Source organism: Chamaea fasciata, unplaced genomic scaffold (assembly GCF_029207755.1).
Source record: "Chamaea fasciata isolate MVZ Bird 193981 ecotype frontalis unplaced genomic scaffold, bChaFas1.0.hap1 SCAF_2, whole genome shotgun sequence".
Classification (NCBI taxonomy): domain Eukaryota; kingdom Metazoa; phylum Chordata; class Aves; order Passeriformes; family Sylviidae; genus Chamaea; species Chamaea fasciata.
Window position 1 is genome coordinate 27,744,631 of NW_027094087.1, and position 14,277 is coordinate 27,758,907.

General features: G+C 51.8%; 2 protein-coding genes across 2 annotated transcripts; one reads left to right on the plus strand and one right to left on the minus strand.

The window, feature by feature from the left end:
• The first annotated feature begins 25 nt into the window (after nt 1–25).
• On the plus strand, nt 26–3,115 carry CDCA3 (cell division cycle associated 3). Its single transcript, XM_066175432.1, has 5 exons — nt 26–308; nt 382–511; nt 593–790; nt 1,730–1,851; nt 2,243–3,115. Exons 1-5 carry the CDS (start codon nt 195–197, stop codon nt 2,375–2,377), a joined length of 699 nt encoding a protein of 232 aa, XP_066031529.1. The 5' UTR covers nt 26–194; the 3' UTR covers nt 2,378–3,115.
• A 177-nt stretch (nt 3,116–3,292) lies between these two features.
• Nucleotides 3,293–13,808, minus strand: GNB3 (G protein subunit beta 3). Its single transcript, XM_066175431.1, has 10 exons — nt 13,583–13,808; nt 8,878–8,979; nt 8,312–8,350; nt 8,057–8,163; nt 7,882–7,945; nt 7,605–7,767; nt 7,431–7,497; nt 6,323–6,524; nt 5,028–5,244; nt 3,293–4,231 (listed from the first exon to the last, which is right to left on the minus strand). Exons 2-10 carry the CDS (start codon nt 8,932–8,934, stop codon nt 4,125–4,127), a joined length of 1,023 nt encoding a protein of 340 aa, XP_066031528.1. The 5' UTR covers nt 8,935–8,979; nt 13,583–13,808; the 3' UTR covers nt 3,293–4,124.
• Nucleotides 13,809–14,277: the final 469 nt, after the last annotated feature.

A 14,277-nucleotide genomic window follows, 5' to 3' on the forward strand; every position in this document is an offset into this window, starting at 1 on the left:
AGATTGACAGCAGGGCGAGGCGGGACGTGACGGGCGGGGACTGCGGAGCCGAAGGGCTGGTGGGGCGGGGAGATTGGCGTGACGTAAGAGTCCCGCCCCCTCAGAGCGGCCAATGGGCGGCGGCACCGCCCGGCGCGCGGGAGATTCGAACGGCGGGTCTGGCGGGGCAGGGGCGCAGCGCGGCCGCCGCCGCCATGGGGGTCTCCGGCAGCGCCCCTGCTACTCCGGCCGCCCCCCGCAACAAGCACCTGGCGCACGTTAGCGACCCCCGCTCCCCCACCGCCGGCATCCTGCGCACCCCCATCGAGGTAGGCGCCCTCCCGCCGCCGCTTCCCCCTGCGTGGCTCCGGCCCGCCACCCCCACGGCTGCCCTCTCCGCAGGTGGTGAGCTCCCCGGCGGGCAGCCCGCAGCCCAGCCCCGCCGAGCCGCCGGCAGGCACCGGCCAGGAGCGGGACCCACGGTCGCCCACGCCCGGCATCTCCCGCACGCCCATGAGAGCCGTGTCCAGTGGTGAGTGCAGCTGCTGTGGGTCGGCGGGCTGAGGGGCTACCTGACTTAGAGGCTCACCACGTCCCTCTCCGTCCCCGGCAGACAGCGTGGACCGACTGGTGAAGCAGCTCAGCGAGGCCTTCGGGGCCGAGGCCCCGGAGCCGGCGCCTCCGGGAGCGGCCAGCCCCGCCGAGGAGCCGGCCCGGCGGAGCTCCCCGCCCGCGGGCGAAGGGGCGGAGAGGCCGCCCTCTCCCAGCACGGCCCGGCCCGGCCGCCCTGCCGGACACGGCTTCTCCTCGGGTAAGTGCTCGGTGTGGGGTGACAGCGCTCCGTGTGCCCGGAGAGCTGCGCGGGGTGGGCTGTGAGCGAGCTGGGGCTCTCGGCACCATCTGTTTAAGGGTGTCTTCTCCAGGCTTGCTTCCCGACAGAGCCTGTCCCTGTCCCCCAGTCCGGCTGTGTCCCACCGCCTGGAGCCTCTACAGCCGGGGGACCCCTTTGAGAACTCTTCTGTTACTGAACCGATTACTGTCCAGAGCTGAGAAATTGTTTTCCACCTGTATGCAAAATCAGGAGGTATAGGACAACTCTTCCCCTCTCTGAGATGGGTTTGCGACTGTGGAGACCTGTCCAGAGGGACCTTACAGTTTCTCCCTGGGAAGAGCAATGGCGAAAGTGTTGGCAGCACATCCCTGTGCTATGTGTGAGCAGTGCTGAGAGACTTTGATACAGGCTGTGCTTCAGAAAGCTCTGTGCTGAGCACTGCTCCTCGGAGGAGCGGCTGAGAACTGGGACTGTTCAACCTGGAGAGGAAAATGCTCAGGGAGTATCTTATTAATTGATACAAATACCTGAAGGAAGGGTAAGGAAGAGAGAGCCAGGCCCTTTTCAGTGGTGCCCAGTGATGGGACCAGAGGCAAAGGGGATGGAATGGTACACAGGAAATACTTTCTTTTTTTCACTGTGAGGGTGACCAAGCACTAGAGCAGGTTGCTCAGAGAGGTTGCAGAATCTCTGTCCTTAAAGATATTCAAGAGACACCTGGATATAGTCCTGGACAATGTGCTCTATGTGGCCCTGCTGGAATAGGTCCTGTAGAGTTCACTTCCAACATTAACCTTTCTGTGATCCCTTTGCCTCAAAGCCCTTGGGTAAGTCTTTGATAAAGGCCAGGAGGCATTTAAAGTCTGGGACCTTTGAGCCTTGTCATAATGCACTGGTGTGTTTCCTTTTGTCAACTAGTGAGCAAGCCCATAAGACACAAGCCCAACAACAAATTCATGGCAACATCTGGAGGAACTGGCCGCTCTCCCCTCAGTGTTCTCCGAGATGACAATTCTCCCAGTGCTCCTGCCTCTCGCCAGGTAAAGCTTAATGGGTCATACTGAGGGAGGGAGATTAAGCTGAAAAAAACCCTAAATCCTTCAATTTCTCTATCTTGTAGGGTTCCAGTTTAGAACTGTGGCCTCCTAGACCTGTAGACACTAGTAACTACACAAATGTTTTTCTGTGGGTCAGTCTTGTCATTAAATGCCCCCAAGTCTTGTACAATGTCTATCTTTGGCCTTACCATGAAATTGCCCATTTCAGTGCATTCTTTCTCTTTAGGCCATAGAAAAAAGTCACTCTTGTACGTTGTCACAAGGGAGTCCAAGTTGAATGGCCTGAAAATAGACTACATATTCTGCTGAGAATTAACTAACCTTCAATTAACTTGTGTTTTACACTCTGTGTTTGGGTTTTTCATTTCTCTAGGGCAAGAGGCACGTGTTGGGAGAGAACCCTGGGGAGAAGAAAGAAGTGGATCTGAGCAGGAGCCTTAAATCTGGGAACTGTGCTTGGAGTGACATGAACAAAGAGAACCAACAGTGTCCTTTTGTGGAGAACTAGACACTTCTTTTCTCAGGATCTTGCTATAATTTGCTCCTAGGTTTTGAGAATTTTCTAGTGGAGAGAAATCCTACAATAGACTGAAACTCCAAAGCAGTGTCACATTTCTCACCTCTCCCTGTTGGGGAAAGATCTCTCCCTCCTCTTCCTAGTTTGTCATGTCTTATGTACAGCGCAGAGTTTATCTCTTTTATTGTTTATCAGCTGTAGTGATTTTTCCATTGAGTTTTTATCTGTAGTAAATAAATTTGTGTTCAGCCTTTGCTGACTCCATGTCCAGATATTATACTTGCCTGCTCAGCACAATATTTTCTTTGAGACAAGGGTCCAGGAACAAATAGTTCAGCCTTCCATTAGCCTTAAAACTGCCTTGTCCCCTGCCTGGAGTATGCTGAAGGGTATGGCCTTGAATCCATGTGCAACAGTGTGAGCTGGGAAGCTGCAGCTCCCTGCAGGAAACTGATGTACACCCAGTGTCACCTCTGGAATTGTACTGCTCCTACACTGACCTGAAATTGAGTTATGTAAGGGTCTGTCGTGAGGGTGGGATCCAAAATAATGAGATAGTATTGTCCATTAATTTCGACCTCATTGATCTCCAGCTCTCCCTAGCAGGGTGATGCAGGATGTTGCTCTGAACCAACAAGTGGGAGAGGGGCTGAAGAAAATGGCTGTGTCCTGTAACTGAGCTAAAATATCCAAGCTTTGAAAGGATGCCCTTTCAGGTGGCTATTCCAACTTCAGCCTCTTCTCAAATAAAACATGTGAGGAACACCCTCCCTTGGGCCCTGTGAGCTAAAGCAAGGTCTGTGGATGAGGTGTTGACTGGTTGAGACCAGCAGGCAATATTCACAGGAAGGGAGTTACATTTTCAGTAGCTCATTGCAATGCTGGAAAGAACACAGCCTGCAGTGCTTCTGTGAGCTTTCTTTATTTGCCTGGGCTATGAAGATCTAAACAGACTTGAAAACATGGGCTGATGGCTACTGGTTAGATAGGGTCACCATACAATGCAGGAGTGAGGCAAAGAAGGAAGGAACAGCAAGAAACAGACAATAAATAAGAATAAATATAATATTCCCTGATATTCTGGCAGGTCTTGAGGGCTACCTTTCTGCCATTTATGCATAGATAAGACTTGAACTAAGAAAAGAATAAATATTTTCCCTGCTATGCTGGCAGGTCTGAAGGCTGCCTTTCCCCCCTTTATGCATAGATAGGACTCGAGCTAAGTGTTCCCGCATGGAAACATGCCAAATTTACACTAGCTTTATGTTTGAGGTGGTGCCGTAGAAATCTCAAACCCAGTGTGTCTGGGGCTGTCTGCATGGATACAGGACAGCTGCACAGAGGAGTTAGGCAGAGTTAAAGCAGGGAGAAAGCTTAGTCCGGGGTGAGTGTTGTATGAGGGGTCCTCTGAAGGAAGAGGATGGATGCTTGAAGGAAGGTGCAGGGTGTCTGAATTGTACTGCAAAGTCCTGAGACATAAAGAACAGGTCTTCAAGCCTGCACAAGGCTTGAAACTGCTGGGGCTGTTTAGAGGTGGAGAGAAGGGCCAGTGCGTGTGCTTCTGCTCCCCTGCTTCTCCTCCCTGATCTCCTTTCCCTTTCACTCTGGGAGGCTCCTACAAGTGACCTGTGTCTAGAGACAAGTGGGAGTGGTAGGTGGGCGTTTTTGTTGTGCTCATCTGGTGATGCTGTTTTCATGGGCTGTGCTTCTGCTGCTCATCCCCTCTCTGCTGGCGTCCTCAGTTCCAAATCTTGAGGAAACTGTCCCAGGAGCCAGTGGCAACAGCCATGCCATCCGCCGTCACCCCCAGGCAGCTCACTCTGTTATCGTGGCCAGAAAGGATTCCTGTGGTGGGAAAGAAGAGAGGTCAGGGAGTGAAGGGGGGCCCGTGAGAGGTGATGGGGTTGGCCCTGCTGAGGACACTCATCACAGTCCCTGTCTGTTCCTGCATAACCTCTGACAGCCAGCACATGGAACAAAAGTGCAGAAGAACTTTTGTGTGTGGCATAAAACCATCACCCGCAGGCCTGGACAAAGGGTTCTTGGGAAGGTATGGCCAGCTGAATCCTCATACAACTGCTTTCATCCTGGAGTGATGGTAAGACTAAGATGGGATAGGGTCCTTGATAAGGCTGAGAAACAGCAATGCTGCTTGTAGACTGTGTTTCATGACTTCTCAGAGGGTAGGGGCCACATCTGAAAGAAAAAATGCTGTGTGTTCTGTGTATGAGCTTCATAGAGTACCCAAAGATGTTGGATGGAAGCCCAGGTGCGCACTTGGCTTGGTGCCTGGCCATCAAGTGGCACTGTGAGTACCTGGAACTGGCAAACGGCAGACTAGGAGAAAGTAGGATATTCTCTTGCTGGTTGTGAGCAGTTTCAGCTAACAGGAACCTTTTTGACCCCCTTGAAACAATGTTGTTTAAAGGCTTGACTTCCTTAATATTAAAAAACAGTAACTCTTCTACGCCAGTGAGAGTTGTCCTAGTTCTAGTGTGCTCCCTAAGTGCGAGGGAGCTTTGTTTGGTTTCAGTCAGTATAGGACGTCTTCTACGTAGGAAAATTAAGTGCTTGATTATCCCTAAGGTAGGGACAGGAGGCCTTGCAGGGAGTGAAAGGGGGACCTCAAGGAGGCACTCACCCACACGCTCTGCTTTCAGGGAGTCCCAGATGTTGCAGTTGAAGTCATCATACCCAGCAAAGAGGAGCCGCCCGCTGCGGGAGAGGGCGATGGAGGTGATCCCGCAGATGATGGTCTCATGGGAGTACACGATGAGCTCCTGGTCCGCCCGCAGGTCGAACAGGCGGCAGGTGGCATCGTCGGAGCCGGTGCAGATGGCTTCGCCGTTAGGGAAGAACTGCAGAGGGCACACACCATACCTTAATGAGGTTTTCCTCTGATCCCCATGGAATTCCTCAACTCGCCACCCCCCTGTTAACCACCGGGAAGCCACAGAGGCAAGAAAACCTGATGGGACCGGACACTGGATCATAAAATTTGAGTCTGCTGAAGGGGGAAACTGATAATTCTCGTAAGGCCTAATAAACCCCTTCCACTCCAAGAAAACAAATGGCCTAAGTGGCTAGAGCTGTTTCAAGATATCTCAGTGCTTGAGGAAGGATTATTTTAACTCCAGCTGTTAGGCTGGGCCTTGACAAGTGTCTACCGATTATCCCCCAGCTGAGGTCTAACATAACTCTGGCTACCAGAGCCTTCCTTTCTCTGATCCTCATATACCAACCTTCTCACACAACCTTGCTTTCTGTGGTTGTGCTCTGAGAAGTTAATAAAGGGCTCCTCAGTAGCAGGTATGGCAGAAAACCATGTGGCAAGGTAGCCATGGGGCAACTGAAAAAGGTTTTACTAATTGACGTCAGTGGAGGGCGTTTTGAGCAGCAGACTGCAGGAAGCTGGTAGGCTCATTGGGTTAGCTACAAGGACTAGTCTGGCATGTTTCTTGTCCTGCCATCTCTGCAGCTCTGAGGGAGGTGCTTCCTCCCAAATGTCTGAGCTGCCTGCCATGAAAATTTAGTCTTCAGAAGATCTCCCTGTGATCCCAAGTCCCCACCCCACCTCTTCTGTCTGGAGCTGACCTCAGTTGAGTTAGGTATTCCTGCTGCCTCACTTGTGTCTCGTGCCAGGAGCGTGCCTGAACCACAGATCCCAACAGCTACTGCGAGCAGAGCTGGACCAGCACCTGTGTCAGGGTGCTCAGCTCCACAGATCATGGTGTGCTGCCTGCCCAAGACTTGGATGCTTTGGTGCCTGGGAAGACCCCGCCTGTAAACTTCAGTGATCTTGGGCACTCCCTGCTTCAGGCTGGATCATGGGGCCAAGGTCTAAGAACCGTGTTACCCTTATGACTGTGACAGCTTCCTTCAACCTTGTCCCAGCCCCCACATTCCTCCCCAGCACTGTGCAGACAGCATACGTACGGAGATGGCGTTGATGTCGGACTCGTGCCCTTGGAAGGTCTGACGGCAGGAGCCCTCCCGCACGTCCCACAGTTTGGCAGTAGCATCACAAGCCCCAGAGATGAAGAGTTTGAAGTCAGGGGAGACGGCCAAGCTCATGCAGTCTCCAGTGTGACCAATGAACACAGTCTTCTGCTGCCCCGTCTCAATGTCCCAAAGCGCGCTGCAGGAGGGGAGAAGAGAGAACGTCTCAGGGCAGAGCAGACCTACAGCCAGGCTGAAAAGCTGTCCCACTCACAGACAAAAGGAGGTAAGCCATAACTACAGCACGGGAAAATGGGTGAGAGCATCCCTGGAGTCAGCTGTATACAACAGGAGATATCTTCACAGCTGTTGTTGGCAATGCTTTTGCCAAACCAGAGTTAGACTAAGACTGGGGGTGTATGAAGTTTGGCATATTCCCATAAGTGTAACAGCTGAAGGGAATGCTGAGAGACAGTAAGAGGGACACAAACAGCAAAAAATAGCAAACAGCTGTAAAAGGTCTTCTGTGTCCATGCATGTGAGATGCAAAGCTCTTGTTCAGGGGGATGCCACACCATAGGTAGGGAAACAAACCCTGTGTAACCCTGATCTCTGACAGAAATGCCACTTGTCCTTGGCCCAGAGGTTCTTCCAAAGCAGTTATTGGGGTGGGGTGGGATGAATAAAGACTCAGGACTCTTCAGAGTCACAGCACAGCAAGCCCTGAGAACCATGAACCAAAAGATCCAGGCACTGCCTCGGCAGTGTCCCTTGCACAGAGGACAAGACTTGAGAAGTGGAGAACATATCCTTGCTCCACATAAAATTAAAACACTGTCTCTCCTGGTATAAATGACACTGTTCTTTGTAAGATCATGTTGACATGAACCCTAGTGCTTGACCTGGCCACAGCTGGGAAAAGAAGCATCTATCCCTCTGCAAAGGGAGGGAGAATGGATCAAGCTTCCTAAGGTGCTCCATGTAGGCTTTCCATGAAGGAGCAATTCTTCCTTAGACAGTGGAGCACTGAAGAACAGAAGGACTGCACTTGTTGCTGTGCTAAGAGCAGAGATCATGTCACTAGGATGCAGGAGAGAGCACTCACCATGTGGTATCTCCAGAGCTAGTCACAATATTGTTGTCATCAAGAAATCGGCAGCAGGAGAGGTATCCTGGGAAGCAGGAACAAGCCAATATGAGAAAAGGGGCAGGGAGAGAAGGGTGAAGGGTGAAGTTTGGTAGCAGGGGGCACCCAGCTGCAGGCAGGCAGCACACACACCTGTATGGGCTGAGAGCTCCCTGCTCACTTTGACGTTGCCTTCACGAGACTTGAGGCTGTAGATGGAGCACATGTTGTCAAGGCCTCCACAGGCCACAAAATTGCCAGAGGGGGCATAGGCACAGGTCATGACCCAGGAGGAACGCAAAGGGATGGCATGAACCTGGGAGGACCAGAAACTGTGTCAGGACTCTTGGCAGCAGAGAGAACAGGTTAAGGGCACCAGCTCCAAGGGGACCCACTCTGGAATCCCAGTTTGCAGCCACCTGACTCCTACCTTGTTAGTCGTGTACGTGTCCCACACAATCAGTTTCCCATCTTGTGAGGCACTGACCATAAGTCTGTGAGAAAGGAATAACATCATGTTAGTGGCTTTCTTCCCATCAGAGCCTTCCTGCCTGTCACACCCCTGTGCTGTCCTGCACCCAGCAGGTCAGCAGCAGCACTCTCACTTGGAGTCTGTGGACCAGTGCAAGGCGTAGATCTTGGCCAGGTGTCCCCGCAGGGTCCTTCGGGTCCGCATCTGGATGCGCCCAACAACCTCCATTCCGGACACAATCTGAAGAAACAATGGCAGGAGAGAAAGAATTTATCTCATACTTCCAGGAGCTTTACCGCTTTTCACATCTCTGCCTCTTAACTCCTTCCTGACTGGACAAAACCCCCTCAGAGTGGTGTTATCCTGCCCAGCCAGCCCTGTCCCTTACCTGAGCAAGTGTTGTGTCTGCACAGGCTTTCCGGGCATCCTGGAGAAGAGACAAGAGCAGATGAGACAGATTAAAAATATGCAGGGAAGGCAATGACAAGTAAAATTTGGGTAATAGCCTGAGGCCTACTAGAAGTAGGAACTGTGTTTTTGCTGTGTTTGGATTGTGGCCAGCACTAATCTTTGTGATTAGGGCACCTTGACACCAGTCAAACATCAGGAAGGGGAGCCAAAATTTGCTCAGCATCCAGTTCGCTGTGCTACAGCCTTTCCATAGACTGTCCCACCTGACAGAACACCAGCTGGCTCACAGACAGAGGAGATCCTGGGGATTCACTACACTCTTGGGACCCCTGTCCCCTCTTCTCTCCCTTCCCCTGCCACTCTTCTCCCCACCATGGTGTGAAGATCTCCATTAGCATTTAAAGGGCTGTGGAGAACTGCAGAGGGCTCCAAGTATGTATATGGAGAAAGCCCAACTCCAGCTTGTGGCTGAGGAAGGATGTTTGGGCATGCAGTGGGGGGTAGACACGCTCTCAGCCGTTTCTAGACTGTTGCCAGCATTACCGCAATCTGCTTCTTCAGCTGCTCAGCTTCCTGCTTCATCTGTTCCATCTCCCCCATCTTTCTGACCTAGGGGTGGCTCCTCCACGTGGGGCAGCCTGGATTCTGAGAGACAAATCAAAGGAAAGAGGTGTGAGTTAGACAGGACACTAATGTGACTGCTCAGTTACGGAAATGTAGGTATCTCTGATAAAGGATTGGTGACCATCTCTTGGCTCATACTCAGTGATGTCATGCTGTGTCTGGCCACAGCCCTTAGCACTTGGGAAGGTTTTGCTGGGCCTTGTCAAAGGTCCGTTTTGTCTTGGATCCTGCTTACACATACATGTGCAGAAGCTAAAGAACTCCAGAGTCTCTTGCTGAGGTGCTGGCCATACTTGTCTGCTCATTTTTAACTTCTCAATTCCAAACCCTTTTCATCAGCTTCTCCCTGTTTACGGCCTAGCTGTCTATCTCAGCTCCAGGAGGAAGAAACCTGATGGAGGGAGCCCACTAGCAATTTCCTACTGTTTGTCCTAAGCAAAGCCTCACCAGGCAGGACCTACCAACTCTCTGACCACCCTGGAAATCTATGGGGCTGTTGAGGAGCTCTCTCAGAATTTCATTCCAGTTTCATATCAAACACCAAACCCAAGCCAAACCAATCAACCAACCAAACAAAAAAACAAACCGAAATAGAATAAAAAGAAAGGTGGATGCCTAAGGAAGGATCTAAGAATAACGTAAGCCAATAGGAGAACATGTCCTACTTGTCCAGCCCCAGCTTTTCACTGACATCCAAAGCTAGAGCAGCATTACTGTATGCAAGTCCTTGATAGACTTTTCTTCTGTGCGTTTGTCCACACCATCTTTGTGCCCATGCCAAGTTCAGCCTCCTCAGTACCCCATAGTGATGACTTTCACAGCTGGGTGGCAGACTCTGCAAAGAAGTTCCTGCTTCTGTCACTTCCTGGTGGTACTAGTTCCACTTGACAGTAGCTATCTTTTGAGTTGGAAGAATCAGCAAATAACTGGTCTCTATTCACCTCTGCATCACTCGGTATTTTATACATCTTTGGCATACCCATCCCTTTTCCAGACTGCAGAGCAAACTTAGTCATTCCTCCTGTGTAAGCTGTTACGTCCTATTATCTCTGTTGTTCTATGAGCCTTTTTTTTCAGTTGTTTACAGAGCAGAGATGATATGTTTTTGCAGGGAGAGCAGGAAACCAGAACTGTAATCCATATTCAGTATGCAGGTGCATAGTATTGTTATACAACATCTCTGTTTTGTTCTCTCTTTCTTGTTATGTGCACTTAAATCTTCGCCAGTGATTCTAGCATCTCCCACTTTTGTAGACAAACGTGATCTTTAATTGCTCCAACATTTCACCTGGATAGATGTGAGTGTCCAGATGTGCTCCAGGTGTTGCTCAAGAAATGTTCCAGGAGCATCTGCAGAATTTCTCCTAGTCCCGGTGTGTCACATCACTGCCATCCCTGTTGCCTGAAGGCCTCATTTCCTCTGGTCAGGGAGGCTTTGGGTCCTTCCATGCCAGACTTGCTCTCTTGCTGTGGGCAAGCACATCCAGACAGCTCCCAAGTCCCACCTTTGCTTGCTGCTTGGCAGAACACTTTGAGTTTCCTTTAAGAGCTCCTTCCCTCGAATGCCTCCACAGCTTTCCTTTGATCCCCCAGGCGCAGTGGGTTTTTGCTTGTTCAATGATTCCTGAGGCATGGCTTTGAGTGTAGGAAAGAGAACGAGATACACGTTTCCCCTAGCTCCTGGGAGCCTATCCCAGCAGGAAGCTATTTCAGCATACGCTTTGCAGACAGAGACTTGTGCCTGCAGCCTGCAAGGCTGGATAGAGCCACAGCACTGCTGGCTCCTCCCTGCTTGCTGCCCATGCACTGGATGGGGCTGGCAGCCCCAGCAAATGGTGAGGGAGCAGGAGGGCAGCCTGGGGCAGCACTCTCAGGGCCCAGAGGAATGTGCCACAGCCATGGCCTGGGACTGCCAGCCTTAGCTACACCAAAGGATAGGAGCAGACCAGCTCCTGAGCTGGGCCCATCCCACTGGTTTTTATTCTCTCATTCCAACAGAGCTGCAATGAAGGGGCTCCTCCCAGCAAGGATGGGACCTCATTGCACCTCATTGAGTGACCCTGGCCATGAAAGCCACTTTCATGCACTTCTCCTTTGGGAAAGGGCTGGCATTCCATTCTACCTCTCAGCTGACTGAGTGGGGAGGTGCTGGGGGAGGCCTTGCAGCTTTCTGTCAGAGGCTGCACATCCTCCTTATCCTGTGGTGTTTGCCCCTCAGTTTCAGTGTACAGTGAGGCTGCTGGACATCACCCAGCTCTGGTCACAGCCTACAGCACTCCAAATGGCACACCTGAACTTCCAGCCACCCTGTGCAGCTAGCCCTACCATTGTGGCCCACACTTTGCCCTTCCCCAGTGTTCCTTAGGACTGATCCATCAATCCTAAGCACTGGATTGCCTTTTCCTGCTAGGTAACCCCCCTCCATCTGACTCTCTCATTCCAGCCTCCTTTGCTTGGTTCCCAAGCTCTTCAGGCTGTTATTTCATACACCTTTGGCTATCTGAGATCAGTGTCCATCCACCTGCCCTAAATTTTCTTAGTAGATTTCTGGTTTTGCCCACCCAAACCTGCACAGAGATGGGAACCTTGTTCTCCTGCCTTCCTTCCAATTCCTGCTCCAGGTGAAGCTGGCTGTACACGTCCTCCTCATTACCTATCAGATCCCAGTCTTCCTTTCCTTGCTCCTGCTTTTTTACCATTCTCTTCCCTTCTCCAGTAGTTTCTCAACTCTGGCACTAGCAAGGGAATGACAGTTCACTGCTCTGTAAAGCTGAACAACCAGATGAGGGGCTTTCAGAGCCGTAGGCAGATCAAACAGCAGGGGCAGGATATCAAGGATGGATAAAAAGGGCTAAATATAGAGAAGGTGCACCTCAGGACTCTGTCCGGACCTTTAAATCCCTCTGAGGGAACGCTCTAAATGAAGTTGGGAATTGTTCTCAGCCTCAGAAGGACAAGGAGCCGCAGATGAGTGATAATAATAGCTCCATCTTTGCCTGTCACCTCCATCCGTCACGTCCCAGAGCAATTTGTGGAGAGTTACCCGATCCCCAGCGCAGTGCAGCTGCCTCCCAGGAGCACCAGGGCAGGTGTGCAAAAGAGCAGCTCATTACAGTCATGTAAATTTAGGGATGGGGGAAGAACAGAGGAAAGGGAAATGGAGTTTGGCCAAGGCATGTTCCTGCCTTGACCAGCGGGACCTTAGGGATACACATTTCTCGTGGATCTAGGGATCAGCTCACAGTTGCTCATGGTGGTTGCCCAGGCTAGTTTTAATGGGAGGGGCTTCTAAATGGTGCACACTTGGTGCTCTCTGGAAGTAAGGGCTCTTTCGAGTGAATGCTCAGCAGTAGAGGAAACCAAGTCCTTCAGTACCTTTGAAAGAAACAATCCACCACTCTCAGCACAGCTACTGAGAGGAGGACCTTGGCACGAGCGCTGTTCCAGAAGTTTGCCTCCTGCAAGCACCACCAAGGAACAAGCACGGCCCAGCCAAACAGAGCCTGGTCGGTCCATGCCAGCCCTGTTCTGGGCTCTGCCTTAGCTGTGCTCATCCACTTCACAGCTCCTGGCTTTTGAAATCACATTTCACTTCTTCTGCTCTCCAACACGACAATATTTTCCCCTCCTGTCTTTTCTAACAAATTTCTTGCTGCAGCACTCCTGTCTGTGGGCAACCAAACACCAAACCCCTCCTGAGTCCTTTGGTGTCTGCTCATAGCAGATCAAATGCCTCTGCTGTGGTGCAAGATGGATGGAGGGGGATCTGAAATCATCCATCTTCTGCCTTTTGCTGCCACACCCTGACTTTTCACAGCAGTGGCCATATCCCTTGCACAATGCCATGGAGGTGGCCCATCTTTCTCCCTGGGAGCTGTTCCTCCAAGTCACCTGCATCATCACTCCCTGGTGGGGACAAGGGTGCAAGTAATGGATGGGAAAAAGAGGCAAGGTGAACCTTCTTATCATCTGTTCCTGGGCAGCTTCCCCCATACTGCAGAAGGAGTGGTCACTCTGTGAAATGTTGGGAGAGGGCTGTGAATGGAAAAGGGTAAGGTGCAAGAAGAAGGACTCTGTGTGAATAGGCAGTGTCCCTGGGTCTCCGTGTAATCCCTGACTAGCTTTGCAGGCTCGCCCTGGTGACCCTGGGCTCCTTGCAGAGCCGGATACAGAGATGATCCCTCTCTCCTGTGATGGAGATCAAAGGTCAGGGTAAAATTACCCTGCTCTGCTCCTTGCTTTCTGAGGGCTCCTTGTCCACCCAGAACAGCAGCCAGCTCCAAAGAGGTGTGCACAGGGTGCACTGGGAGAGCAGGGCTGCATACAGGCAGTGAATTCCAGGTGGCTCAGAGGAGGTGTTACCCTCCCACTCCAGTCTGGAAACTGGTGAAATTTACCTGCCAAGCGGAGAACAAGCAACCCCATCCCAGTGCAAAGCCTCCTCATCACTGTAAAGACACCTCAGTGCCAACCCCAGCTCCTTTCCATGATCTTACCCTCCCTCATCCTCTGATGGGATGAGCCCTTGTTCAAAGGCTCCCCACGGAATCACTCCAAGAAACTCAGGGTCTCAAATGTCAGATTCACCAAGGTGACCTCAGGCATCACAAGGCAGCAAACTTACCGGGATCTGTAGAGCAAGGCGGGTTGCAGCCCCTCCTGGATGAGACCCTCACAGCCTGCCTCCCTTGCTGAGAATGGCTCCCCGCTGCCCAGAAGTCCCTTGTACCTCTGCAGTCTCCAGTTAGTCCCGTTGGTCCACCCAGCGAGTCCCTTGCTCCCTCTCTGCTCCTCAGCCTCTCCCAGGACTGATCTCCCCATGGGGAGCTGGAAGGCTGTGGACGGGAGGGGTTGGGGGAGGGCTGATTCCAGGAGCAGCGTCAGGCAAATTAAATCAGACACCAGAGACTTGGGGAAATCGGATTGGGACGTAATGCAAAGCAGGTGGATGGGGAGGGGTGAAAAGAGAGAGTAGCACACTGCTCCTGAAGGGAAAGAAACAATCCCAGGCGGATTTGACTCCCTCTGTTTATATCAGCAACAAACTAATAAAGTGAAGATTAGCCAGAACAGTCTAGGATTATCAGCCACCAGGGCAGGGCTTGTTGTACCTCACAGACACAGGAATTCCTGTTTTCCCAGGGACAGCATGCTTCTTGTGTCCTGGGCAGGGTGGAAAGAGGGATGAGGCCACCACAGAGGGCCTGCAAAGGGAAAACCAATGGCAGGGCCACCACACCCTCTCTCGGCTGCAGATGGGGCTCTGTATGGGGAAAACAGAACCGGGCACAGGGGCCAGGGGTGGCAAAAGATTTGGTG

Coding starts and splice junctions, on each gene's coding strand:
- CDCA3 (XM_066175432.1), top strand. CDS start 195: ATGGGGGTCTCCGGCAGCGCCCCTGCTACTCCGGCCGCCCCCCGCAAC. Junction 791..1,729: donor CGGACACGGCTTCTCCTCGG/GTAAGTGCTCGG, acceptor TTTGTCAACTAG/TGAGCAAGCCCATAAGACAC. Junction 1,852..2,242: donor GTGCTCCTGCCTCTCGCCAG/GTAAAGCTTAAT, acceptor TCATTTCTCTAG/GGCAAGAGGCACGTGTTGGG.
- GNB3 (XM_066175431.1), bottom strand. CDS start 8,934: ATGGGGGAGATGGAACAGATGAAGCAGGAAGCTGAGCAGCTGAAGAAG. Junction 7,768..7,881: donor ACACGTACACGACTAACAAG/GTAGGAGTCAGG, acceptor TGGTCCTCCCAG/GTTCATGCCATCCCTTTGCG. Junction 7,498..7,604: donor GGAGCTCTCAGCCCATACAG/GTGTGTGTGCTG, acceptor CCTGCTTCCCAG/GATACCTCTCCTGCTGCCGA.